General features: G+C 59.2%; 1 protein-coding gene across 1 annotated transcript; it reads left to right on the top strand.

Annotated features, from left to right (window-relative positions):
- Nucleotides 1–99: 99 nt before the first annotated feature.
- LARGE2 (LARGE xylosyl- and glucuronyltransferase 2) lies at nucleotides 100–25,669 on the top strand. Its single transcript, XM_082484741.1, has 16 exons — nucleotides 100–151; nucleotides 6,002–6,163; nucleotides 18,479–18,652; nucleotides 18,950–19,206; nucleotides 19,619–19,701; nucleotides 19,978–20,101; nucleotides 20,676–20,847; nucleotides 21,011–21,115; nucleotides 21,383–21,495; nucleotides 21,612–21,737; nucleotides 21,890–22,045; nucleotides 22,163–22,326; nucleotides 22,603–22,881; nucleotides 23,222–23,368; nucleotides 23,544–23,739; nucleotides 23,868–25,669. The coding sequence occupies exons 3-16, from the start codon at nucleotides 18,553–18,555 to the stop codon at nucleotides 24,063–24,065; spliced, it is 2,220 nt and encodes a 739-aa protein (XP_082340867.1). The 5' UTR covers nucleotides 100–151; nucleotides 6,002–6,163; nucleotides 18,479–18,552; the 3' UTR covers nucleotides 24,066–25,669.
- The last annotated feature ends 2,005 nt before the right edge of the window (nucleotides 25,670–27,674 follow it).

The raw sequence follows: 27,674 nt of genomic DNA, 5'->3' as shown, positions 1-27,674 counted from the left end.
GCTAGCGCGCCTGCGCGCTCCGCCCAGACCAGCCTAGCCGAGCGGTGCCGAGCCGAGCGGGCCAGGCGCGGCGGCCGAGCGCCGAACAGCCGATTGGGCGGTGGGGCGGGGGTTTAAAGGACCGGGAGCGGCGGCGGCGGCCGCCGGACAGGTATGGGGCGGGTCACCGGCTTTTGTGGGGGCTGTGAGGAGTTGAGATCCTGGCCTGAGAGGGGTCGTGGGGCCGGGACCGGCGGTGTCCCCAGGGGGGACGTGGTTGCCGCAGGGCGTGGAGCCGGGGTACGGGGTCAGTTTTGGGGTGCCCCGGGAGGGGGGCGTTCCTTGGGCGCTGCAGCAGGGCGGGGGTCGGCCCACGCGTGGATCTGGCGCGGGCAGCGCCGTCCCCGGGACGGCGGTGATGGGGGGCACTGGCCGCCTCCTCCCCCCCCCACCCCCCTGCGCCGGGGAGCTCGGGGGAGCTCTGATGGCGGCACCGCTCAAAAGTTCCCGGTGGCGTTGGGGGAGCGAGTGTGGGCGTCCGGAGCGGCGTCTGGTCCCCTCCTCACCCGGTGGGGACCGACGTGCAGGAGCTCCTGTCCCAGCCGGACGGGGGTGCGTGTGTGTGCTGTGTCCCCTATGGAGGAGGGGAGTGGGGGGAGAGGGGTGTTTGCTCTGATGGACGCCCAGGGGCCGCGTTCAGGTCCCTCCTTGGCAGGCACCGGGCAGCCATCTCTGTTGCGCCTGACCCGGGCTCGATTTCGGGCAGCGCAAGGTGTGACCGGGCGAGCAGGGGCAGCCCCGGCTCCTTCCAGAGGCGGTACGGTCCGTGCCTGCGGGGCTCGGGGGGGGTGGGGGGCGTCTGCCCCGAGGGGTTGCGGACAGGGGCTGGAAGAGTCTGCGGGGGAACCTTGGGCGGGGGGGGGCCTTGGGGACGGGGTCCTGCCCGCCCTCGTGGTGTTATTTTATCGTGCGTGGCAGTGTCTCTGCCTGCCCGGAGGGGCTGGAGGAGGCTTTGGAGGGTGGGGGGAAGGAGGGAGCGCTGAGGGGGGAGCGGAGGCGGTCAGGACTGTGCTGTCAGCGCTTCCCGGCTCTGTCCCGCAGCCCACGCGGGACCGACACGGCCACAGCCACCTCTGCGGCGCCCCAGCACTAACCCCTGTTTTGTAGGCGGAGGCGTGGGACCCGCCTGTTGCAGAAGAGGGCCCAAACCTGCGCCCAGTCCCGCAGACCCTCCCTGCCATGCCGAGTGGTGCCGGGTTGCTCCGGCTCTCAGCCGGAGAGAGTCACCCAGCGCCAAGGATGCCCGGCCACTGCCACCCTGCGCGGTGTCCCCTCCCTGCCCTGCACGGCTGCCCCTGAGCTGGGCCTGGCCCTCGGCACACCTTGGCGGTGCAAAGATCGGCAGCGGCACACATGGGTGCAAGCTGCACCCGCCTGCCTGAACGGCGGCCCTTTGAGGGGTGCACAGGGTATTTCGTGGCCTCCCGAGTGCAAACAGAGCTCTGCCAAAGCTGCCCCTCCTTCCTCCTGTCCGGTTACCTCCGCACAATGGACGCAGTGTGTGCCTGCAGCTTCCCCTGCAAGAATTACAGTTGCATGGGCAGGCACTTTATCCTTTCTGATCTCTCCTCTTCTCTCCCCCCCCCTCCCCTCCCCTTCCCCCGAGGGTTTGTTTTCTGGCAGGCTGAGTTCATAAAGGGCACGAGATACTGCTGGCAAACAGTCTGGCGCTAAACAAACCTTTTTCAGTCAGAATCACATGGATTAGGCCCAACTTTCCATTCACACGCGGTGCTACCTGTGAGCTGCTGGGAAATTCACTGTGGCTGAGCTGTTAGTGTGAGTCCCGAGGTGGGTGCGACAGCACCTGAAGTCTGCAACAGAGGTCTGGAGAACAGTTTTGTGGGGGTAGGTGTGCGCTGCCGGTGACTCTAGGGGCATATCCAGTGCAGACTGCCGGAGCTGCTCTCCTTCAAGGAGAAGCTCTGGCTCTGCCAGACAGCAATCTGAGAGCCGGCTGCCTAGGAGACTGCCAAAGACACCTTGTCTTCAGCCAGAGGTGAAGTCTGATGCACAAAGTCCTTGGGCTACTCTGAGCAGCGTAGCTAGATAGTGCAGTTCTGTCCCTGATTGAGAAGCTTTTTGGCAGGCACTTTTTCTTCATCTCTTGCCCCCGGCCTCCCTCCCACCCGCTGACTGCCCTGTCCCCCTTTCTTTTCATCTCCTTCCTGCAGTGAGCAACTTTGGAGGACAGTTTGAGTAGCACCACGCTGCCTTTTTATGGTAAATATGCTGCAAGGGAGCGCTGTAGGAGGGGTGGCTTCTCAGGGCAGCAGCGAGCCCATGAGATTGGGCAAGACTTTAATCGCCTTGGTTTATAGTGCCCATGTCGGGGAGGGGGGAGAGGTTGGAGGTGAAAGGCTGGGTTGAGGGGCTAGTTTCTCTCTTGACTCTACCCGGAAAGCTCTCTGAGCAGCAACTTTCTTAGCACTTACTGTCAGCCTGGGTGCCAAGGGCTCGTGCTTTACTGGAAATCCACTGGCTGTAACTGAGGCCAAATAGTTCCTATGCTCTGATGATGAGAGGTGCAGGCTCAGCACTAATGGCAGGAAAAGAAGCAAACCAAAAAAAGCAAACTCTCTGCCAGCCCATCAGTGGGTACAGTGCTGAAGTCCAGCTTGCTTGGCTTGCCAGCGTCTCGCTCTTTGCTCACATCCACGAGACCACGCCATTTCTGGGGAGCCTGACCCCAGGCAGAGCACTGCCGTGGGTCTGACACAGCTCATCTTAAGGAAGGATCCTTGCTCAAAACGTACCTCGCAGGGTGCTGGGGTAGGTGAGGACATGTTCTTGGAGCACTTGCCAGCATTGGAGCTGGGGAACGGGATGTGGGAGAATAGACACGGTATATCGATGTGTGGCTGTGCCTTGGGAAGTTGGTAGTTGTGGGGGAAGTGGATATTCTCCCCAACCGTGTTTTCCTGCTGTCCTTCCACCCCCGGGAGGGAAGGAGCCTGGCAGCATGAGGTCTGGGATGTGGATCTTTCTGGCTGTGGTTGGAATGGAGCAGTCCTGATGTAAGATGAGATGGCCTTTCTGGCCCTGTCTCCTTGGGGCATCCCTTCCTGCCCACACCGTGGTATGGCCGTCTATTTTCTTTGCTTCTGGATGAGCTCAGACAATCCTTTGGGACAGCTAGGGATAAATTGTGACTTGCTCCAAATAACCTGTAGACAGAGGCATGTCCAGGGAGTATTTTAGTCCCTGACACATGAGCCCTGCCTAGAATGGAAGGCCTGATTCACTCAGGGTATCTCTCTGGAGGCCAGCACCTTTCAGGAGAGCTCCAAGTATCAGTCCAAATGAGGACACAAGCACACCAAGCTCCAAGCATGGTATTGCTGGTGGTGGGTAGGTCACACCTCCGATCTCTGACAGCCTCCCAGGGACCTGGAAAGGCAGCAGCTGGCAGGGGATATTGGTGGTGTAGTCCTTGAGTTCCTGAAGTGTTGCTGACAGGTCTATTGCTTGAAGCAGTAGTCTGAGGGGAAGGGAAACCCAGGTCAAACAAGCTTAAGGGGCCTTTTAATGAGTGTTTTGACTTGAAGGCATTTTGTTGCTGTTATCTGTCAGGGTGCCCCTGCCCTTCCCAGCTAACTGAGACTTGGCATCTCAGGAGAGAGACACTTTTTTGGCTTCCCAGGAGGAACAACACATCTGGCAATGCGTGCAGAGCCCTGCTGTGAGACAGTGACCACCTCCTGCCTCCAGATGCCTTTTCCAGAAAGCCATTTAGAGCCCCAGGCTGTTACTTGGATAACTCTCTTCCCTGATTCATTGGCAATGTGCAGCCTCTCCCGTAATATCCCAAATCTGCCTGTGCTAAAGGCTGAGAAGGAGAGGCAGTATCTTTTAATAACTATGTGATGCAGTTGGAAAAAAACTTCTGGACATGCAATTCTCTGGTGGCCTGGGTTAATGGAAACACTCCAGGGGAGAGATGCAACTGGGCCCTGAGGGAGAGGGTGCTGCAAGCGCTTTTGGGTGAGGGGGGCAACTGCGTGTGTTTTTTTTATCAGCCTTTCCCCCAGCCTCACCCAAGCTCCCCTGACCCCACCTGGAGAAGGCAGCAGACCTGGAGATCAGTCCCACCACACTTCAGGTCTTGCAGGCTCGGTGAGCGGTGCTGTGTAAATAGCTGCTGGTGGCTGGGTTGTAGCCGTTGGACGTGGGCTCCACCCTGGAGATGAGGATCTTGCCATGTGCGCATGGCAAATTTGCTTTCTCGGTGACGCTGGTGGCCGTGCTGTGGCAGATCCCACAGGGCAGCCCTGCCGTGTGTGGCAGGCAGGTGCCTGTCTCTCCCTGCTCAGGGAGCTCTGCTGAAGGTGCCTTTGGTTTTCCAGCTCTTTACTATTGAAGCTACTCGGTCTTCTGCTTCCTGTTCCCGGTGGGTGTCAGGGACTTGGCTCTTACCTGGTGAACTGCTCCCTGTAAGTGCAGGGCTCTGGTAGCACCAGAGGGAGGGTTGTAGCTGCAAAGGGGATGTGTGCCAGGCAGATTTGGCAGCCTGGTTCATATCCTGTTCCTCCTGCTCCAGAGGTCTCCATCTTTGCGATTCCCCCCTTGGACCCCTGAGGTGGGAGCTGACCCATCAGGATAAGTGGAGTGGGGATGATGGAGGGGATAGATGTCTGTTTACTGACGTGTGCTGTAGCGTCCATATGTGTCCTCTCTCACTGGCTGCCACCTTGTAGACAGATACTGTGGGAGACTCACAAAGCAGAAGTTGCGACAGGCTTGGTTGCTGGAGGAGGGTTTTGCTGAGCAGTTGTGGTGCTGTACTTCTTCACTGGAATTGGTGGGTGTCTTTGGTGGGTAAACTTGCTGTTGTAAAGTTTTTCTTATTTCGAGTCATTGCTGGGATTGACGTTGCCTCCCGTGTTTCATATTGAGCTGTGCCGGGCCGACTTGCTGTGGCTAGAGGGGTGCAATGGGTGCAGTGGCAGGGCTGGTGCCCACCACACTGTGCACTTACTTCTCTGTTTAGGGTTTTAAAACAGGTGGGACAGACCAGAAAGGTGATTTTAGTAGGTTTTACCTGCTTTGAAGGTCCTGTTCTTCCTGCATCTCAGAGCAATGATGTGTGGATAGAGGGACTTTAAATCAAAACTCTGGACTCCTCTCTGTTTCCTTTGCCCCACTTATTGTGTGGCTCTGTGCTTCTGGTTTGGGCTTTCTCCCAATAAGGAGGTGATAATCCCTGTAGCCTCTTGGGAGAACTGCTCATCCATTCCAGCCTGCAGTTGTGGGGTGTGGGTGCCCAACTCCGTGGGAGCTGGAGGAAAGGGATGCACTGGCAAGATCCCAGCAGAGGAGGAGGATCTCCTCTTCCTCTGAGGAGGAGTGACATGTGCAGGCTCTCTGTAGGGCGAGTTGCGTGGTGGTTTTTGCCTGCCTTTCTCTCTCCTCTGCCTTTATCCCTTCTCTGTCCCTGTTGTGCATCTATCTGGATGGACTGTCTTGACTCTTCTCCTGGGCCTGCCCAGGGTATGTTGCAGGGGCTCAGGTTACTGGACATGGTAGTTAATCCCTTCATTCCCTCACAAGCTGAACACTTGCTGCTGCTATCATGTTTGGGAGGGGGCCAGGGAACTTGCAGCTCCTCATCCTGCTGAAGAGTCGGTTTGAGGACTCATACATGTTGCAATAGAGCACAGTGGCTGTGGCTTTGCCAGCACTTCTTGGGACACACGTACAATCCTCCTTGTGTGGGTGTGGAACGTGCTACAGGACAGTGCAGTGATCTGGGACTAGAAACATGCGGCACGCAGATATTCTCCCGTGGGCTGTCTGGGTAGCCTTGGGTGACAGTGAGCTGTGCTTTGTAACAGGCTGGAGGAGAGGGACAGGACCAAGGTGTTGGGTACTGCTGATTTATGACACTCTTGGCTGTGCAGGGGCCTGTCCCCAGAGCTCTCCTCTGCAGCAGCTCTTCACGTGACTGTCTTTTGGGTTTCAGGTGACTGCGAGCTCCAAAACCCTTGAGTACAGCTGGAATGTGCTATCTGCCCTTCAAGCTGAGAATCCCTGGTTAAAGGGTGGTCCTCATAGCTGCCACCAGGCCCAGGCCAGCTTCTGCAGCTGTTCCCAGGTACTCCTGCAACATTGGCAGCCTCCAAAGGTTAGTTATCTTGCTTGTTAAGTAGACGGTTTACACGTGCTCGCTCCCTTCCTGTCTTAGTGCTTCTGTACCCAAATTGTAAACTGGGGATAATTGCATGGCAGAAGGTCTTGGCTCTGTTGGTTTCTTGTCTACTGGGCACATGGATATTTGGGACCTGTGGGAAGGTTCTGGAGACAACACTGGCACTTGTAAGCCCCCGTGGCGCAGTCCTCTGGAGGGAAAGACCAGATTCCCCACATGAATCCTTGAAACAAAGTGTGGTCCCATCTCCATGGCTGATTCGGTTGAACTTCCCTTGGGCGTGCATGTCTGGATCCTTCTCCCCAAATGCTACTGTGGTCTCCTGCATGTTTCTAGTGTAGTGGGCAGTAGGTGACTAGCATCTGCACTGAGGAGCTGGAACAAGCTCCCTGGACCAGGGGAAATGGGAAGACCCCCTTCTGAAGGCTGGGAGCTTGTGCTGCCATTGTTGTGCCCTTGCAGCTTCTTTTCCCTCCGTCCCTTACACCAAGTGTTTCTGTGGGGCCACTGTTCTCAGTGGCCGCCTCTCTCTCCTCTACCCCTCATTAGTGCAGGGCTTGGCATGCCAGCAGGAGGGAGCCTCAGCGTGTCTGTGCCTTGATCGGATTTGTCAAGGCTCCTTCCCTTTTCTTCCTGTTCATTGAGGGCTGAAACAAAGCAAACAGAAGAGAGGAATTCCAAAGAATAGGAGCGAGGGAAGAGAGGGACGCTGGAGTGACAGGCTGCCCCTGCACACATGCACCCCCCCGCCTTGGTCTGGTGGGGCAGAGCTGGAGGCAGAGCATTTTGGGAGGTTAGGCATGCTGTCGGGCCATGACATGCTGCAGCCCAAGGAGCTTCTGTCCCCACAGCCTAGGTAGTTTCCCTGGTGAGGCTGTTCCCGCTGCATGCTGAAGTGCCAGCGGCGAGAAACGGAGGCTCGGGCTTGCTGCCTCCTCTCGGCACAGGCACGTGGGCCTGAATGCAGCTTGAGGGAAAGGGGCCATTATTTGCACTGCTTTGTTTGTCATGGGCTGCGGGAAAAGGTTTCTCTCTTTACCTGTGCCAGGAAAGATTCCCCTGCCAGGCAGCCCCGAACGAGCCCAGCGCAGAGCTGAGCATCCTGCCTGGGTGCCAGGGCAGCAAGGCACTGGTCCCTCCCCAGCGTGGAGCTGGGTAAGTGCTTGAACAAGGGCCTTCTGCGCAGACAGGTCTGGGAAGTGGAGACGAACACAGCCTGGCACTCATTTCCCAGGGGGCCGGGGACTCGGGAGGGGAGTTGTGGCTGGCCAGGCCAGGCTGCCACAGGTAAAGCTTCGCTCTGTGTGATGGAGCCCTTCGCTCCCTCCCCTGCCATCCCCAGGCCATGGCGCAGGTTCCTCTTCATCCTGCCCTCAGCCCTGCTATAGACTGGGTCAGGGCAGGCAACAGGATGCTCAGCAGCCCTGGCATAAAGCACTCGAGGTGAAATACATCCCTACCAATGACACCCTTTGCATTTAAGCCACAAGGAACAGCCTTTAAGCCACAGCCTCTGTTCCCTTTCCTTCTTCCTCCTTCTTCTCCCCCTTCTGGCAATCTCTGCACTCTGTGGTTTAATTAGAGAGCGGAGTAAAGTGCTTAGACTCCAAAATGTGCAGATTAGGGGGTTACTAATCCTCTTCCTCAACGGGTGCTCACATCCTGCCCAGTTTGTTATCAAGGTTCTGTCCCCAGAGTGGAAACTCAGCCAAACTCAAGACCTCTACCTCTCCTCTTGCTTGCTGCACAGTGGAGGAAGGGGAAGAGGGGACAGGAGAGCTGTGGGGAAGGAAGGGAGCTGTGGGCTTCCGAAATTCTCAAGGTGGGTTTATAGTCAGCATTGGCCGTCTTCTCTTCTTGTGCCCTGGCTGGTTTTGGTGCTCCAGGAGCAATTTTGGTGTTTTGGTTTCGTTTTTTTTTTTTTTAAGTGCTGTCTTCCTGTTTTGACAAAAAACCCCTTTCTGTCAGAGGAAGCAACTGCTTCCCTGGATGTGTGTGTGTGTGCACGCGCGCGTTTATACGCTGGGTGATTTCATCCAGGTTTTCTGCCTTCCCTGTGCGTACATGCCTCTCCCCGCATTCCCAACTGTCTCTCCCGCATTCTGGTTCCCAGCGTACGCCCCGGTGAGCTGTGCTGCAGCACTGCTGAAAGCGCAGGGCTCCCTGCTGCGAGCGGGAGGCTGGCGCCTGGCAGTGCTGCCTGAGGCCGGTCCTATCCTCATCTGTGGAGGCTGAGATCCCTTTATAGGACATATGCTGTCAGTGTGAAGGGGAAGGCGGAGTATATGCTGTTCCAGATGGAAGCACCAGCAGGGAAGAGGGAGTAGGGAGGACGGGTGTGGTGGGAAGGATAAGACTCTTCCTGGAGGTAGGAGGGGAACTTGACTCTGGTCACAGGATGGGCTGAGCTCTGTCCCACTCCTGGTGCAGGCTGGGCGCTTCACAGAGGTTGCTGTGGATTGCAGAAGACATGAGCTTTTGTCCTGAGCCACTCATCTGCTGCTTGGTTGAGTTGAGGTATGCTCTTTCTTCCCTGCCTTTGTCCTTTGGTGTGTGAGTTCAGGGTTTAGCTCAGCAGTGTGAGAAGCCCTGGGGATGGGAACACAAGGAGCAGCAGGAGGGGAGGAGTGCTGGGAATGGTCAGTAAGGAGTTTGGGTGTGGGGAGCATTCTCCTTTCCACTGCCTGGCTTTGGGAACTGCCTCCCCTCTGGGATCCACTTCCCCTCCTTTTTTGCCCCCATCAGTTGCTACCTCATTTCCAGTTTGCAAAAAGCCCCATATGCTTTGTTGCAGGTAAGTTTGCAGTCTCTTAGCCCAGCCAGCAGCTTGTCCTCCAGTGTTGTCAGAGCCTATTTGCAATGTGTAAGCCTCTCTGTAGCTCAGGTATCACTTCTGGTCTTACAAAATGCCCAGGGCACCCTGAGTGAGCGGCACTATTGCTGCTTGGGTTTTTTAGAGCCTGTCCTGAGCCCTCCTGGCTTGCTATTTATAGTGCAGTTGTTCCATTCCTCTGTGGACGAGCTCTGCTTTCAGCCTTGCTTGGGCACTGAGGGCACCAGTGCCAGGAATAGCTCTGGGCAAGGAAGACATGGGAGTGGCTGTTTGAGTACAGCTCCCAGTTTGGGCCAGTCCCTGGTGGAAGAGGCACCAGGCTGCATCCGTGAGCCCTGGCTCTTGGTGAGCATCTCTCGGTGACCATTGGCCTTCTCTGCAGCGCAGCTGGTTTTCACGCAGGGGGAGTGAAGGGGTTGCCTTGCCTTGTCAGGTGCCCCATGTGCGTGCCTGGCTCCCCTTGTGCTGCCGGGGCTGCTGGAAGCAGAGTTTGGCACTGTGAGAGACGGCATCCAGAAGAATTGCACCAGTGCTGGGTACCAGCAGGACGAGTGAGGGACCTCGGTCCCTCGGTGTGATGTGCTTGTGCTGTGGAGGGCAGTTTGTGCAGGAAGCCCTGCCCCTTGCATGTCCTTCAAGCGGTGGCTGTGACCTCTTGGTTGTGTATCTTGAACTGCTGCCCACTAGGGCGGGTGGATGCCCTTTCAGTGGGCACCTGCCATCCCTCGCACAGGGCCCTGCTCTCCTTTCCCCGGGTGAGTGCTTCTTGGCCCCGAGGGAGCTCAAGCTGAGGTCTGAGAGGAGCCTACAGCGCAGAAAACACCAACACCCACCTTACCGCTGCTGCTTAGGCAGAGCTGCTCCAGCCCTCTGGCTCGTGATGCTCGCAGCTTGTCTGGAGAGCAGAGCTGAACAAATAATTAATTGCTTGATTTAGTGCCCAAAATGAAAAGCTGGAGGGGAAAAATACCCAACACAGCCAAGTTTGAGAGACCCTTTATCTTTTCTTTTAAATGTAACGCAGCTCAATTTCAAGCAAAACAATGCAAAACGAGACTTTTTGCTTGGAAAACAAAGCGTTTTGTTCATGTCCAAAACTTGCCATGAAGTAGCAGATAGCTCTGAGCTGCCTGGAAACTGCAGTTTTCAATCAATAACTATTCAGCCGAAAACACTTGCCCGGCTCTGCGGGTGACAACGCCTGGCGGGCACCTGGGGGCCTGGCCATGCCCCTGGCACCTTCCCAAAGGTGGTCGGGAGGATGGTGTCATGCCTCTTGTGGACTTCTCCAAGCAGAGTGCCAGTCCAGGGTTATTGGAGTCCCTTTGCCTCCTTTTTTTCTTGCTGTAATTAACCTAATTAATTTTGCATGAAATGGTGCAGGCTCCACAAGCATGTGTAGGGGTTAGGTCTGGTTAGATGTGCTGGGATATGGTCTCCCTCGTTCCACTGGGGAGCAGCTCCTGGTGCTGGTTTTTCAAGAGCGTTCGAGGGGAGCAGGGAGATTTGGGGGGGGGGGGGGGGGAAAGCGGAAATCTGTCAGTCCTTACCTGTGGGCGCTGCTAGCTGGAAACTTAAGACAAAACTGGTTCACAGGGTGAAATTCCCACCCTTTTGCTGCGCAGGGCATGACGCTTGCCGTGTGCTCCAGCTGCGCTGATGGCAGAGCTGGAGCTGGCAGAGGGGCTTGCTGCAGACTGGCTTGGATAGAAGCGGGAGCTGCTGGCTGCTGACCCTGCTGTTGCCTCTCAGCTCTGACCCCAGGAACTGCCGTCTGTCGCAAGCCCGCGGCAGTGGAAGCGTCAGGAAATGGCAGGGGTGAACAGGTATTGATGCCCGGAGCACATCCGGAGGCCGGGACACGGTGAACCTAATGGATTCAGAGCTAGCCATTAGCTGCAGCGTAGACGTCAGCAAAAATGTAGATATTAGAAACCTAACCCCGGCAGAGGGAAGGGAGCTGGGCATCAGCCCAAATGCTGCTCCTCTTCTGTTTCAAGAGGCAGGCAGGGTCCTCCTGCCCCTTGTAGTGCTCCCAGACAGTGCCCAGGCTTGGTCCCTCCTGTGCCTGGCTGTGCTGGCCAGGGGTGAGGGGGAAAGAGATTTGATCCAGGACTCTGTAGCCTCTCTGTTTGTGTCAGAGCAGCTGTCCTCAGTCAGGTTTGTGCTCTATCAGGCTCAGAAAAAGGCCAGTCACGGGCAATACTTCTTCACCTGCCGAGTATCCACCTGGCATCAAACAACTTGTAGTCCAGGGAGGTAAAGCTGGAAGCAGTGTGTTGAACAGGTATCTCCTCTGTGAGCTTGTTAGGGGTCTCAGCAGCACACAGCAGGTTTTCACGTGCGTAAGAGACAGAGGACACCTTCAAGTGCCGGGTTGGAGCGGGGCTGGTGTACCTCAGCAGACTGTGCAGAAGCAGGGACTCAGTAGGAAAACCATGACAAGCATGGACATGTGGGGTACTCCCTCACCCTGAGCACAGAGCTGGCTGAGCGCTGGGGGAAGGTGATCTGCTCTAGAGCCACACTTGGGGGTTGGACAGCCCTTGGGTGAGGGGCTTCCTGCTGGGAGAGAGTGACTTGATGCCTCCCTGAGAGGTGATCCTGCCTTCTAGTCTGGGGTGAGACCCAGCTGGTGGTGTTGGCTTTCCTGGACAGTGTGTCCACTGTGCTGCAGCTCTGCCCAGGCACAAGCTTTCAGGGTCTACCCTGCTGGTCCCTGCTGCAGTGAGGGGCAAATACAGCATGTGCAGAGGAGTGCAAGCCAGCACCCTGCCTTCTGCTGCCCTGGTGTCGCCGCAGATGTGTTTGAAGGCTATTGCCAGCTGGATCCTTCCAGCTTCTTCTTGGGTCTAACAGGAGTGAGAGCACTTTGGGACCACTGTTGCTAGCTGGGTGGCCCCCTCTTTGCCTCTCGCCTGAGAGTTGTGGCAAAACGCAGCTGCCCAACTTGCAAGCGTTGCAGGATGTCTGGTGGACTTAATTCCTCCTACGCAACGCTCGCACCCTCTGCTGTGGCACCGGGCTCCCCACGCCTGCCCTGCACAGCTGAATCCCGTACTGGGTCGCGGGCAGGGAGACTGGCTGCCGTGCCGTTCGGCAAAAGCCGCTTGTATCTAGCAGGGCCTCATGATTGGAGTCCCTGCCAAGAGGAGCTGCTCCCTGATGCATTCCTGGGGTTTCAGACATGGAGAGGTAAGCATCGAGGCGTGTTCCTGTGTCAGACCCAGCCTGAACTTGCTTGTTTCCTCTGGAAACAAGGGAACAGTCTGGTGATGGAAGTCCTTGCTTTAGCCAAAGCTGTGAGCTTCAACTAACACCCTTCAGAGACTGTTAGCTCCTCTTCCCCAAGTGCTATGCTTCTGTCAGAAAAGAGGAGATGGCTTTTCAGTGTGACCTTTGCGGAATAAAAAGCTGAACTCTTTAGAGCAGCAGAATTTTGTGTGGTGATTATCTTATGGGCTTGAGCAAAACTTGATGCACAAGAATGAGCCATAACAGAGGCGCAGCTGACTGCTGACTCAGAAAGCTCTTCACCTTTCTGGGATTTTCTCTGCAGCTTGGTGGTGTTGGGGGCAGTGGGGAGATGGGGACACTTTCTCTTTTTACAGCTCATGTTCTGGTATCTGACTCTGTGGCTGCTGCTTGATCCCATCTCTAGAATATGGTGTATGTTTTGCCACAGGTTGCTCTTCCCAGGGAAATACAAAGGTGAAATGCTCACTTAAGTTTTGCTTATCATAAGACTGGGGAGGGAGGGACAGCGTGGTAATCCGGAGCATGGGGTTTTAATCCTGCTCTCCTGGCCAAATTCCATTCCGCCTCTGTAAATTCCTGCAGCTGCCCCGCTCTGCGCTGCCTGTGTGGTAGCCGCTGGCCGGTACAGCCCCCCTCAAAGTGGCAGCGTTTCAGCCAAGGGGGGGGGCGGGGGGGCGGCAGGGAGATGACCCCGCATCGCAAGGCACTTTGTCAGGTGGGTGCTGCGCTACGTGCTTTAAAGGTGACCTGCTGAATGGGGAACCCGCCTGTCCCCTCCCACCTCTTTGTAAGGGCAAAAGAAAGCGTCCCCAGTTGCCGCTCTTTCAAAGCATGGTGCCTTTCCTCCCTTCCCAGTCTTGCTGCGCAGCTCTCCCCGTGGCTGTCGGGCCCTTTCTCCCTTTCTCACCCCCTGCGATCCCGGGAAGCTGCCGTGTTGTGCTCCTGCTGAGGCAGTCTGCGCAGGTCAGATAAACTGTTGCCGCTCTGCTCTCCCGGCTCCAAAAAATGAGACCCGCCAGAAGGACTTGCGGTTTCTGTCACCTACAGCTTGGTAAGACAACAGGCAGTGCAGCAGTGAAATCCCTCTCCTGGCTGCCCTGAGGCTCTGTACCGGGAACAGCCGGGCCACCTCCTCACTGGGGGGACAAAAGCAGGGGGGCAGAAGCCTAGGGCTGGCCCTGTGCCCCTCGGGGCTGCTGTCCTGTGACCTGCAGACAGTCTTGCTGTGCCGCAGCATCCCCTCTGCAGGTGCACATTAGCTCTAGGAGAGACAACAGACCAAGACACCCACCCTGCCCTGGGCCCTGCTGCCAGCTGCGGTGCTGTGGGAAAAAGAGGGCTGCCCCCCCCCCCCCCCCCCGGTGTTTGTGGGGCTGGGGGAAACGTGCTGGTGCGATGGGAGCCACGAGCCAGCTCTCCCTAAACATTAACTGCTCACCTGATAGTCACCCGGCCAGGGAGAGCGAAGGCCAGTCGTGCTGAGACGCGCTCCTACAAAAAGAGGTGATCTTGGAGCGGAATGTCAGCATGTGCGTGGCTCCGGAGGGGGGGGGGTTATGGGGCAAAGAAAGTGGGTGCACCATCCTGGGAGCAAAGGCTGCTTGTGCATGGATGGGTGGCCGGTGGGCAACCAGCCTTGGGCTTCTGCCCGTGCCTCAGAGGTTGTTGTGATCGCATACTCAGTGTTTGCGCAGCTGCCCAGCTCCGCTGGCTCAACATTCCCCGTGCTCCGGCTATTGCCCTGTTGTCACTGGCGGCAGGGGTGCCCAGGCTTGGGGTCCTGCCTCCCTCTTCCCCGCTGTCTGCCATCAGCCTCTGCCAGAGAGAGAGGGGACCTGGGCGCCTCTTTCTGTCCTGTTCGCCACGTCCCCGATCGCTGCCGAAGCAGGAGCTGCCCTGCTCCCGGGGAGAGCGTGGGGGAGGGAGGATAACCTGCTGCGAACAGCACTTCTGCCCCGCACCCTCGCGCTGGGGTCGGAAACCGGCCGTATTGGGAAACCTCTCATCTTACTGCTGGCTGCGCTCGTCTGGCGCGAGCAAGGAGACTGAGAAGGGAGGGTGGAGAGGCCGAGCGCCATGGCTGCAGGGACAGGCAGAGCTGGGACGCTTGTGTGCCCGTGCCACCACTGCTTGTGCCCCTTGCCTGGGAGCCACTTCCAGCCTTGTCCCTCCACTTGCTGTGCCTTTAGCGTTTCACTGAGGAGGTGAAGCTGTGTAGCTGTTCTTCCTGCTTGCCATCTCCCCCCCACTGCCATAAACATCCTAAAATGCCTGTCTCGCCTGTGTCCCCCCTCCCTGCCCCCAGCAGCCTCCCTGCTCCTGCCCCAGCTGGTGAGGGCCTGGCTGGATCTCGCTTGCGGGACCGAGCGAGATAGGGAGGCTGGGAAAAGCATGCAGAGAGGTGGTGGTGGTCAGCTGGATCAGGAGGTGGTTTCCTCCCCCGGAGCAACGGTGTTGGCAGGAGGCTGCCGGAGGTCTGGGCGTCATCCCAGGAGCATGGGTAAGCCCCGCGCGGCCGCTGCCTCCCATGCCTCAGCGGGAGCACTTGTTAGGTGATGGATACCAGCAGGCAGACACAGGACAGTCCCGGGGGTGAGCTCCATGTGCCAGGCGGGGGATCAAAGGGAGGGCTCCTGCTGTGGGGACCCTCTGGCTCGGAGGACGACCAGGAGCAGGCTGCGAGTGTCCTCTCCCTGCCGGGGCTGGACTGGGCAGAAAGGTGCTGTTGGGGAGCAACCGCTTGTTGTAATGGGGCTCTGCAAGGGCAAGCAGGAGCTGCCTGAGCGGGAGGTAAATGCGTCTCCTGGGGCAGTGATTTCGGCGCTGCCTGGGTGGAGAGCCAGCCTGCCCCGGGCCCCGGTGGCTGCCGCCTTCGCAGGCGTTGCTCTCTGCCTTTGCCAGGCAGGCTGGGGCTTGCTGCCGCCGCTCGCCCTTGGGTTACAGGGTGGGGGGCAATTTACCTTTCATCTAAATTGCTATGCAGGCAGTTTGCATCCTAATCCCTCCTCCTCCGCCTGCTGCAGGGTGGCAGCCCCCTCCCACCGCACCCTGCCTTCTCCGAGCATCCTCCAGCGGCATCCCACCAAGGCCAAGGAGAGCAGGGGGCTCCTCCTTCCCCTCCGGCCCCGGGCAGGAGCCTGCAGCCTCTCCCCAGCCTTGGGGCCAGGCGTGTTGGGGAGGGGAGAGCTGCAGGTAGAGCCCGTCTCCATCTCCGCATAGTTAGCATTCCCAGCCCGGGCCTCCCGCTCCTCCTTGCTGCCATCCTGCTCGCTCCCGGCACGCTGGGCAGCTCTGGGGGACGCTGTGCTCTTGGAGGAGCCCCCACTCTCCGGGGCTGGAGCGAGCCTGGGCAATGGGGGTGTATGTGGGGGACAACTCTTCTTTCCTTTTCAAACCTACAGCCACATTCGCACCCTGTGCAGGTGAGGGGCTGTAGTGCTCAGACGGCAGCTGACATTGCTCCGCTCTGGGTAGCGAGGACTGCACCCCATCCTTGCCCTGTTTGCGCCCCGGGCTGGCCGTGCAGCCCCCCTCTGCCAGCCAAGAGGAGATGGAGTGGGGCTCTGCCGCCTTCCACAGCACCCCCCCAAGCATCTCTCCGTGTGGACAAAGCCTCCCTGCACCTGCCTCGGGAAAGAAGGAAGAGGCAGGTGCTGGATAGGGGGGCAATGCTTCCCAATGCTTCCCTTATCTCAGCAGGGGGTGAGGGGGGGTAGGGGGTGGTATTTGAGGCCTGAGAGTGGGAACAGGGGGTTTGGAAGGAGGGCGGATTCCTTCCGACTTACTTTGGGCAACTCCGTGCCCCCGGCGCTGGGGGCTCTTGAGTAGAAAGCGAATTTAATCTCTTGTTTTGTTTGTTCTTTCTTCCTCCGAAAGGGGGGCCAGCGCGGGGCGTGCGGGGGGGAGCCTGGGTTTGAGAGCGGGGAGGAGAGGGGGGGAAGTGTCAGATCTGAAAGGGAGGAGTAAAAGGAGGACGGGGATCGGCAGACCCGGGAGGGAGCAGCGGCAGTGGGCTGCCAGACAGACCGACGGGCAGGAGGAGAAGGGGAAAAGGCAGGTAAGGAAATTGCCTCCTGGGGGGGGGGGGGGGGGCAGGTGAGTGGCCAGGTGAGGAGGGGGAGAAGGGATTGCGGGGGGGTGAGGGGGAGGGATGGATGGAGCCCTTGGGTGCCTCTGGGAGGGTTTTTTCCCACTGGCCTGCTGGTGGTCCCATCCTGTCCCCCCACATTGCCGTCCCGGTAGCGTGCTCGCATGCAGGCTGGGGACGGAGAGTGGTGAAGCCCCCCCCACCCAGCGGGGCCATGGGGGTGAGCGGTAGCAGGAGGGGTGCTGCTCTGTGCCCCCACCTTCTCTCTCCTTTGTTGGTGCTAAAGTCCCTTTCTGTCCCTCCCTCAGCTTCCCAGGCTGCTCGGTGCTGCCTGACCTCCCTCCTCTTGCCTCACCCCTGCCTCTCCAGCGGCGAGCTCCACACAAAGTTTTGGGGGACGCCCAGGGCAGGCAGGAGGGGTGGAGATAGCCTTGTGGGAGGGAGACGGGCTGGCAGCAGTGGGCAGAGACCTTGCCAGGTCCAGCACGGCTCACGGCTATGGCAGGGAGAAGGGGCTCCTGGGCCTGGTGTGCTCCCTGCGCCAGCTCCCTCTTCCCTGCCATTCCCGTGCTTGGCCCGCTCTATAGAGCAGAAAAGCAGGGCGATGCGGGGCCCCAGTTGCGGTGAGCTGTGGTGCCGGCAGGACCCCTTTTCTTGGCAGAAAAGGGGGTGCAGCCCTCAGGTGCGGTGCCTGCTGCCACAGGGGGGCTTCACCTGCATCCCCCACCTGGTTCGGGTGGCCATGTTCCCTTGGGCTGGCCTTGCCTGAGCTCGGGCAGAGCCTGAGCCTGTTCCTGCATATCCCTCACTCCTGGCGAGCTTTCCATCCAGCCTCAGCAGGCAATTCCTGCGGCGGGCAGGCGTCTGCACCGTGGCCCCGGGGGGCTGCTCGGGGTGGCGTCCTCCCAGGCTGCCTGTTTCAGCCCCTCCAAGCGAGGGCTGGTGGCCCCATGGGCATCTGCACATCAATGGTCTCCGGTCGGGGTGGGTGCAGGGGGGAGCAGACCCTAATCCGGCCCATTCATCCCCACGGCAGCTTTTGTTGAGCCTCCAGATGTTGCGCCAAAGGACTGGGGCTCAGTCTGGCTGCAGCGGGCAGGGGTGCGGAGCGAGGCCAGCCTGCCAGGGGGAGGTTGGTGTTCCCACTGCTTTGTGGGGTCTTTGCCTGCCCCGGACACATGGCTCTTTGGGGTCTCGGCAGCAGGGCTGTCTGGGGACGCTGCTTTCTGTCCCCGTTTTGGGTCTGGGCACAGGAGCAAGGTGGGGAGTGTGGTGCTCTGCCCAAGAGTGGCACAAGACACGTGGCCGGAGCCACCACAGCGGGGTGAGGGGGTCCCTCGGCATGCCCTGTTGGGCCAGCAGTGCTGGGAAGTGAATTTCACCAAAGCGTTTGGGATTTTTCCACCAAACTGCGTGGGGGCAGGTAGTTGTGAGTGGAGGGGGAGGCGTTTGGCCCGCAGCAGACGTCGGTATGGGAGGCTGCGGGAGTTTCCCGGGAGCCGGCCGGTGGGAGGGCTGGGAAGGAGCCAGCGGGGCTCAGCGTGGGCTGTGCTCCCACCCAGCCTGGCTGTGTCCTTGGGGCGGCTTCTCAAGAGCAGTCCGGGCCCCTTGGGCCTGTGGAGGTGGTGGGGGAGGGACCTGCGCTCCATCTCAAGGGCAGGCTTCTTTAACCACCCCGTGACCGGCCACCCGGCTCGGGGAGGACCTCTCCAGCACAGCCTCTCTCCTCCCCTGGGAGCCCTTCGTTCTTTCTCCTTGCCTGCAGGATGGCAAGGAGCAAGGAACAGAGTTGGAGTGAAATCACTTGGAGGACTCCTTCCTCCATCCCATGTTTGAGGTTCCCCTGAGAGCCGTGCAGCCACAGCAGGGTGGTGGAGCAGGTGCTGGGGGAGGTGGTGGGGGGGGGGGGGGCAGATGCCCCAGCATGGGCAGGAGGGTGCCCACTGGGAGAGGCTGTCACTGGAGGGGTGAAGGGTGTCTGTCTCGCTGCTGCGCTTGCCCAGGTGGTGTCCTGGAGGGCGCAGGAGACGGGGGAAACCGTGCTGGAGGACCTCAAGGCACCTGATGTGGGCTGCTGGTGACACCACTCTCTCCTCTCCCCTACCCCTCACAGGCTCTAGGATGCTGGGGCCAGCCGGGCTTGGGCTGCCCACCTGATCCTCGCTGCTCCTGTCCCGCTGGCACACCATGTTGCGCTCCTGGCGCGTGAAGCTGAAGCTGTTGCTCGCCACGGTGACCTTGGCCATCCTCCTCTCCTGGCTCTACCTCTTTGTGGGTAGCCTCGAATGTGAGTAGGTCTTCTTCCTCGTATCCAGGGACAGTCCTCAGCAGAGGGTGGGCAAGGGAGGCCAAGGCCTTGGGATGGTAGCTCTGCGGCCATGTGAGTTGCTGCAGGCGTACCTGAGCTCTGCATTTCCAGGGGCATCCCTGGGGATCAGGGGAGCAGAGCTGTGACGTTGGCTGGGCACATGTGGGGTGTGCTGGGACTTCTCAGCTGGGGTTCTGCCCCACCATCGATACGCGGTCCCTCCCAGCCGAGCTCTGCCTTGCCATGCCCATTGTGTGTCCCATGTCTCCTCCACAGACGGCCGCTTCCTCCTGCTGCCGCCCTGCCTGGGCGAGCAGCCGAGCCGGGACATGGAGCGGGAGGCGCTGGCCTCGCGGGTGCGCAGGGTGGAGGAGGAGAACCAGCAGCTCCGGCTGCAGCTCGGCCAGGCACAGGCGGAGGGCAGCGACGGCAGCCTGCAGTGGGGGGTCTCCACCGAGGATGGGGACCCCCCTGGGGGCGAGAGGAACAACCGCACAGCGTGCCCCAAGCAGCGTACGGTGCACAAGTGCGAGGTGGGTGATGGCACCGGCACGGTGGCATGGGTGGGTGGGGGATGTTGGATGGGAGGCTGGGACCCTGGCTGAGCATGGATATGTGTGCAGCCTGCCTGGCACTGCTCACCCCATGCTCTGGCCATGGTGGGACCTCATCCTGCCTCTCCATGATGCTCAACAGGCCACAGCTGGTGGGTGAGGGTGTCTTGCTTCTCTGGAGTGGGAGGCCAGACAGCAGGAGTGGTAACCAAACTCCTGGTGCCCGCTTCTCAGCTGAGGGACTCCCCATCTCTCTCTGGGGCTCCTTCCCCATGGGAAGGTCTGGGTTGTGGAGTCTCTCCCCATAGCAGGGCTGCAGGGAGGAGCCGACAGGCCCCTGCGCAAGGAGGGGGTGTCGAGTCTCAAAAAGGCACCGTTTATCTCTGGGCAGCTCCTGCACGTTGCGATTGTGTGCGCCGGGCACAACGCGAGCCGGGATGTGGTCACCCTGGTGAAATCCATCCTCTTCCACAGGTAATGGGGGGTGCTGTGCCGGAAGCCTGCTGGTTTGGGGTTCCCAGATGAGCTGCTGCAGGGAGGGCAGTGCTGTGGGCGGGGGGCTCTAGGACCTCTTTCTACCCCCTGTTCCACTGCTTAGAGGGCCAGAGGGGTATTTGTTTTCCCCAGATGGCTGGATCTCCATCTGTTCCCTCAGCTGATGTCTGTCCCTTGTCAGGAGTGGGAGGGATGGGGACTGTGCCTTCTTCCTCCTGCTGTGGTGCTGAGTGCTGCTGTGCTTGCCTTTGGCAGGAAAAACCCCCTCCACTTCCACTTCATCACAGACTCGGTGGCCCACCAGATCCTCCAGACGCTCTTCCAGTCCTGGATGGTGCCCTCCGTCCATGTCAGCTTCTACAACGCCGATGACTTGAAGGCAGGCACTTGCCCCAGTCCTTTGCCCTGTCCCTCCAGTGCTCGGAGGGCTGAGTGGGAGCAGCAGAGAGGGGCAAGCAGGAGGGCGTTTATTATCTCTTTTCATGCTGGTCCCTTGCTCATCTGCTCCTCTTTCTGGACTTGTTGCTGGTCCAGCTGAGAAGGGGGGGCCTGGGCTAGTGCTGGAGCGGTGGGGAGGTCCCTTGGTGTAACACAGCCTCTGCAGTGGAGCTGGGTCCCCCACCGAGCACTGAAATGCTGGGGTTCAGGTGTGGGTTGTTCTGGTGGCCAGAAGAAGAGCCAGGCCAGGGTGAGAGCGAAGGAGAAGGAGATACCAGCAAGCGCCTGAAGGGCCTGGGGAGAGAGGTGTGTGGCTGCCGGTGGTGCATCTGGAGAAGATGCTCCAGGCTCGGCTGGCTCCACAGCTCTGTTGGGGGGGCTGGTGCTGGGCTCGGGCAGCAGCTGTGCCCCTCCATTAGCTTCCTCTGCACAGAGTGTCAGGCACACATGGCTGTCCTGCCTGGGCAAGGGAAGGGCATGGCTGTGCCCAGCCCTGAGGCCGTGTCACCTTGCAGCCAGAGGTGTCGTGGATCCCCAACAAGCACTACTCCGGCATCTATGGGCTGATGAAGCTGACGCTTACCAAGGCACTGCCCTCCAACCTCTCCAAGGTCATTGTCTTGGACACCGACATCACCTTCGCCACTGACATCGCTGAGCTCTGGGCTGTCTTCGGGAAGTTCTCTGGTGAGGGCAGGGTGCCCCTGGGACCCGCTTGGGGCCCTGGCAGGGTCCTGGGTGGTGGGTTCAGGGTGGCAGTCCCCATCTGTCCGGGGGGTGCACTGGGTTTGCTTGGGCCCTCTGAGCCTACAGCAAGATGGGCTGCATTCACGTCCCTCTCTTTCCTCAGACAAGCAGGTGATTGGGCTGGTGGAGAACCAAAGCGACTGGTATTTGGGCAACCTCTGGAAAAACCACAAACCTTGGCCGGCTCTGGGACGTGGCTTCAACACGGGTGAGTGTGGGCTGCCAGCGTGGGCTCCGCAGCCTGGTGGTGCATCCAGTGGCGGCGGTACTTGGCACGGGGGGGCTGGGGATGGCTGAGGTGAGGCAGGAGAGTCTGGTGGGCACGAGGGGGCTGCTACAGCATCCTGGGGTCGTGTGGGTGGGCACAGAGGAGCGGCATGTCCCAGGGGCTGAAGGCATGCAGGCTGCTGCGCTCCAGCTCTGTAACGGGTGGGTGCTCCCTCGGTGACCCGGTGCCCTCCTTCCTGGCACCCAGGGGTGATCCTGCTCCTGCTGGACCGCCTGCGTCGCCTGGGCTGGGAGCAGATGTGGCGGCTGACGGCAGAGCGGGAGCTCATGAGCATGCTTTCCACCTCGCTGGCCGATCAGGTAACGGTCCCTCCTCCGGGCTGGTTGGCCCTGCTGAGTTCCCGTAGCACTGCTGGTGCAGGGAGGGCCATGCTGTCTTCCTCGTCCACCTGTGCGCTCGCCTTTCTCTCTTCTAGGACATCTTTAATGCGGTGATCAAGCAGAACCCGGCCCTGGTGTACCGGCTCCCCTGTTTCTGGAACGTGCAGCTTTCGGATCACACCCGCTCGGAGCAGTGCTACACCGAGGTCTCAGATCTCAAGGTGGGTGAGTTTGCTGCCTTTGAGACTGGGGAGGGCCTGAAGGACAGTGTGTGCGCTGAAGGTCTGGGGGAATCAGCATGGGATCTGGGGGCTTGGGGAGTGCTGGATGCTGCTGTCTTCCTCTCCATGGTGTGACACACGACTGCTCTCAGGTGATCCACTGGAACTCGCCCAAGAAGCTGCGGGTGAAGAACAAGCACGTGGAGTTCTTCCGCAACCTCTACCTGACCTTCCTAGAGTACGATGGAAACCTGCTGCGCAGGGAGCTCTTTGGCTGTGCCAGTCTACCCAGCCCGCCCAGCAACCAGGTGAGAGCGATTGTGACTCTGCCCCTGACCCCAGAGCGTGGGGTGGGCAGAGACCCCACGCTGCCACCCCAGCTCACCCTGGGGCTGCTGCTCTCCCTCACCTTTACGGGATTGCAGCTGCAGCAGGCGCTGGAGGAGTTGGACGAGGACGATCCCTGCTACGATTTCCGCCGGCAGCACCTCACGCAGCACCGCGTCCACCTGTTCTTCCTGCAGTACGAGTTCCTGGCCCTTCCCAACCCCACCGATGTCACCCTCGTGGCCCAGCTCTCCATGGACAGGTACTTGCCGGTGGGACTGGTGGGAGGTCAGGTCCCCTGCCTCCACTCCCTCTGGGGTGACTCCACAGTTCGGGAGCTGTGAGGGATCTCTAACGTGGGTTCCTCATCCTCACACCAGTGAGGAGCAACACCCTGAGCTGGGAACAGCAGTTCTTCCTGGTTCCCCATGAACTGGGCTCAGCTGGCACAAGGCTTACTGACGGGCACCCGGTTCTGAGTTTGGCCAGGCTGTCACAGGGCAGGGCTCTCTGTCACACACTGCCCTCTGCTTCGCAGGTTACAGATGTTGGAGGCCATCTGCAAACACTGGGCAGGTCCCATCAGCCTGGCGCTGTACATGTCGGATGCGGAGGCCCAGCAGTTCCTGCGCTACGCCCAGGCCTCGGAGGTGCTGAGTGCCCGTCGCAATGTCGCCTACCACATCGTCTACAAGGAAGGGCAGTTCTACCCCATCAACCTCCTGCGCAACGTGGCCTTGGCCAACACGCAGACGCCATACGTCTTCCTGACGGACATTGACTTCCTGCCTATGTATGGCCTCTATGATTACCTCAGGTAAGGCTTTCTCCAGCTGGCTCTTGCCCAGCCTACCAGGCTCCCCAGGCACCTGGGTTTGCAGGAAACGCCCTGGGCAGCAGTTCTCGACATGCAGAAGCTGTTTCCTTTGTGTTCAGCATTGGGATCCTGCCCTTGCTTTTGTCAAGCCGCCAGCAGATGAGGAAGTAGCTGTGGCTGTGAGGGGTGCCCCATTCCTCCTGCCCCTGCATGGCACCACTACAAAGTGTCCAAACTCATTAGTACTCTTCTGGAGCCGTGGGCAGGCTGGAGGGGCTGAGGAAGGGGGCTGTGGCCACGGCTCACAGCCAGGGAGACCTCACCCTTGCTACCACCATAGGAACTCCATCCAGCAGCTGGAGCTGCCTCAGAGGAAGGCAGCTCTCATCGTGCCGGCATTTGAGACCCTACACTACCGCTTGACCTTCCCCAAATCCAAAGCAGAGCTGCTCTCCATGCTGGACATGGGCTCCCTCTACACCTTCAGGTAGGGACCAGAGCTGCCCCACCGTCCAACAGGCCTGTCACACCCAGCAGAAGCCTGTTTTGTACCCTTGTGCCTCGGGGCTGTGGGACAGCTGGCTTAGAGGACACCCTGTGTCCTCTGCCTGTCTCAGGGAGCTGCCAGTTTTCCCCAGTCTCATTTCCATCTCTCCCCACAGGTACCACGTGTGGCCAAAAGGCCATGCCCCAACTGACTATGCCAAGTGGCGGACGGCCACCGTGCCGTACCGCGTGGCGTGGCAGCCAGACTTCGAGCCTTACGTTGTAGTGAGGCGAGACTGCCCCAGGTATGACCAGAGGTTCGTGGGCTTCGGCTGGAACAAGGTGTCCCACATCATGGAGCTGGATGCGCAGGTGGGTGAGGGGCTGCTCCTGGCGCCATGGAGGTGCTGGGTGTTTGGGGGGGGAGGGGTTGGCCGGGTAGTGACGTGTTGGTACCACCAAACTGATGCTGACAGCCGGGGCTGCTGCTCTGCCCCCAGGAGTATGAGCTGCTGGTCCTGCCCAATGCCTTCATGATCCACATGCCCCATGCCCCCAGCTTCGACATCTCCAAGTTTCGCCTGAGCGCGGGGTACCGGGGCTGCCTCCAGACGCTGCGGGAGGAGTTCCACCAGGACCTGTCACGGCGGTATGGGGCTGCCGCGCTCAAATACCTCACTGCCGAGAGGACCCTGTGATGCCCGGGGACAGTGGGTGCGGGGTGCTAGCAGCACGCTGGAGAAGGGATGGCACAGGGCCCCCCTCCTGCCCCGGCCCACTGCTGCAGCCTGGCCTGAGGGAACCGAGCCGGCAGCACAGTGTCTCCAGTCCAGCCAGATGGGATGCCTGAAGCCAAGATGGAAGATGGCCAGCTGCAGGAACAGGCAGTGCCCGCAGGTCAAGCTGCTACGGCATGGCCAAGGCTTTTTTTTGGAGCAGCAGCCTTCCTGTGTTACAGGGGAACCTCCAGGGGCCAGGGGGACGGGTCTCCTCCCTCCCTTGTTTTAGCAGGTTTGGATTCTCAGCTTTTGCTAGCTCACCTCACCTTGAGGCCTGGCACCTTGAGAGGTTTGGGAGCTCTACCTTACTCTGCTCTGCCTCTGCTCTGCAGTCCCAGGTCCCAATCCTCCACACACCCCTCCAGGGCTTTGATGAGTGGGAGACGAGGCTGTAGAGCATCTTTTAGCATCCTTTGTGGAGCCAGGCTCAGAGAAAGCATCCTGACACCCTGGGAGGTGGGGCCAGGGGGTACCAGGAGCTGTGGAGACCTGGTTGAAGCCCAGACCGAGGCTGGCTGTTGACAGGACGAAATCCTGTTCCTCCCCATCGGTATGGATGCAAAGTCTCCAGCGGGGTTGGCCCAGTAGTGGTGTGGGAGTCACCCAGAGCAGGACATGCTGTCTGCTGTTCCCAGCTATGACCTCCCAGAATGGGCTTGTGCCTCCCAGCTGGAAGCAGCCGTGACAGTGACAGGCTGGCAGTGCCGCAGCAGGGCAGGGCTGCGAAGCACGCCTGGCAGCCATCGCCATGGGCAAAGCAGCATCTTCGTGGGCCAGCATGTGCTTGGAGAAATTCCTGGCAGGGGACCACCCGGCTCCTCCCCAGCTCTTGGCAGCGCAGATGTTGCCATCGACAGTCAGGGATGTGGTTGACACTGGATGAGACCATAGCTGAGCACTGTGGCGGGATCCCCGGGCCGGGAGCAGCTTGGCCTGGGCATTGTTCCACCACTATCACACACTGGAGCACAGAGGATGCATTGCTTTCCTCACGCTATTTAAATTATTTAATACTTTTCTTGTAAGAATTGAATGATTAGGGTGTCTTTGGGTTGGTTTTTTTTTTTTTTTTTCTTAATCCTTTCTTCCTCCTGGCTGATTTTGCTGGTGGCCCTGGAGGCTCTCCAGGCCACTTGCTGCTGCCGTCTCCACTGTTCTCTCCTTAGCATTACTCTGGGCTGCAAGAGCCAGCTCTGTGCAGGTGTGAGGATTTCCGTCCGTGGTGGGAGCAGCTGGGAGGAGCCATACAAAGCGCGGGGCAGGGAAAGGGCACAAGCGCCTCTTGCTTATTCTCTTTTTAATTTAATTTTTAAATTAAAGCTTTTTTATTCTTTTTCATGTCCTTGTTAGAACTGCCTGGTTATTATTTTTTTTTGCTGCCGCGAACATGCACGTGTTCCCTGGAGGGAAATGGGTGGGAAGAGAGCCATGCGGGGGTAGCCTGAGCCTCAGCTGGGGAAAAGCATCGCTGGGCTCGCTCCGCCTGTGGCGTTTGAAGCCTCTTCCCTTTCTGGCTGGCACAGTGGGAGGGTTGGGGAGCAAGGGAGCAACAGCAGGCAAAAGAAATGCCCATGTCGCCCAAGTGGCAGGCGCGGCGGTCCCCTGCCAGCTCTGAAACCGCTGGCGGTCATCGACTGCGGTGGGATGGAGCTCGCCGGGTCCCGGCGCTGCGGCGAGGCTGGCAGCCTGTGCAGCCAGCGCCCTTTCAATGGAGCCTGGGGCTTTGCAGCTTTGGCTTGTAGTCAGTTTAATCACACCCCAGTAGAAGAGATGTGGTTTCTTCTTCTGGCGGCGCTTCGCCTCGTCCCCGGGACCAGCGTGTGGAGCTGGCCACTGGGCTGTGACCTGCAGGACCTTCCCCTCGCCCACCAAGGACATCTCAGGCCATGACCGGGGAGGGTCTTCCCTGCTGAACAGCTTTGGCTTTTTAAGACTGTTGGGAATAAAAACTGGCTCTTAGGCCTTATGAGCTGCCAGCCTTGCAACTGCGGGGGGGGGGGGGGTGGGGGTGGTACGCCAGGAGCAAGTTCTTGAGGCTTTATTTGGGAAAGGGCTGGAAAGACACTGCTGAGCACTGTGCTGCCAGGCCCAGCTCCACCCAAGCAGTCCCCAGCAGACAGCTTTTGTTTTAATGCAGCCAAAGCTCGCCGACATCGCTCTGCTGCTGCGTTAGGTGACAACACAGGTTTAGATCAGATCTAGAGAGTAGACAGGCACAAACTGGAACACAGGAAATTCCATCTGAACATGAGGAAAAACTTCTTTACTGTGAAGGTGGCAGAGCACTGGAACAGGCTGCCCAGAGAGGCAGTGGAGTCTCCTCTGGAGATACTCAAAACCTGCCTGAATGCGTTCCTGCCCAACCTGCTGTAGGTGACCCTGGTCTGGCAGGGGGGTTGGACTAGATGATCCCCCAAGGTCCCTTCCAACCCTGACCATTCTGTGATAGCTCAGCCCGCTCTCTGCTAGACGGTGACGGGATGGAGCAGGCCTCTTCTCGGCATTTCTTTGATGGTTAGATGGCTACAGAAATGCAGGTTTTTTGGAAGGTGTTTCACTGTGCCTACAGCAGGAGGACTGTGTGCCATCATTTTCAGATCATCCTTCCCAGTTTAGCCAGTCCTTAGCCCAAAATGTGCCTACGAGAGTGTTCAGGTACCTGGAGTAAACCCAGCTCGGGTTTGGGCTCCGTGTGCCCTCTGCCGGGCAGCATTGGCTGGAGGCAACCACTCAGTTGGAGCCCCCCCCCCTCCCCCCCCGAGATTTTCTTAACCCAGCACAGCCCCTTTTAGAGCTAAAATTCATTTCTACTAACGTAGCAGCCTTCTCCCTGCCAAGAAAGCAAACCTCGAGCCAGAGCACACTGCAGCCATCGCTCGGAAACTCCTCCTGGGGCTGAGGGGACTTTCTGCAGGCACCACGCCGTCCCCTGTGCCTGTGGGACCCACTGTCCCCGCCTGGTACATACAGCTAAGGAGACAAGAGATTTTATTGTGTTTTATTTAGTAAAATGTTAAAATAAATAAATACAAATTGATCAGATGCTCTGTACCCCTTTCCCCCCCACCCCCCTTAATTTGCTAAAATCTAAGCACATTTGTACCAAAACTGAAACCACAAGGGACTTGAAGGCAGCAAAGAGACTGCGGATCACTATGAGCATCAGGCTAAAAAAAATAGAGATATTTAAAAAAACCCAAAACAGCTCACGAGTCGGTGTTCTCATGATGTGATTCTGTGACAACAGAGCAGTACTGGTCAGAAAGGGCATTTTACACCAGGGCCTACAAGGACGGGAGATTGGCGGGGAGAGGGGCAGCACCGGCTCACGGAGGGTAGAGCCATGGCTTCGCCCTGCGGAAACCCAGCCGGGAGAGAAGCTGCCACCATCCCCTCACAGTGCTGGGCCCGTGGCTGTGGGGGAGGCTGCGCTGCCACAACTGGGGGCTGTTCAGCCAAAAGCACCTGGTGAAAGTCGGGCAGGACCGGGGCTTGGACACGGCCCCCCCTTCAGCATCCGTTCCCGGT

The sequence above is a fragment of the Vanellus vanellus genome (assembly GCF_965231255.1).
Source record: "Vanellus vanellus genome assembly, chromosome: 6".
Lineage (NCBI taxonomy): Eukaryota > Metazoa > Chordata > Aves > Charadriiformes > Charadriidae > Vanellus > Vanellus vanellus.
Note: the sequence above shows the minus strand (reverse complement) of the source record. Positions and strands in the feature narration are given on the sequence as shown.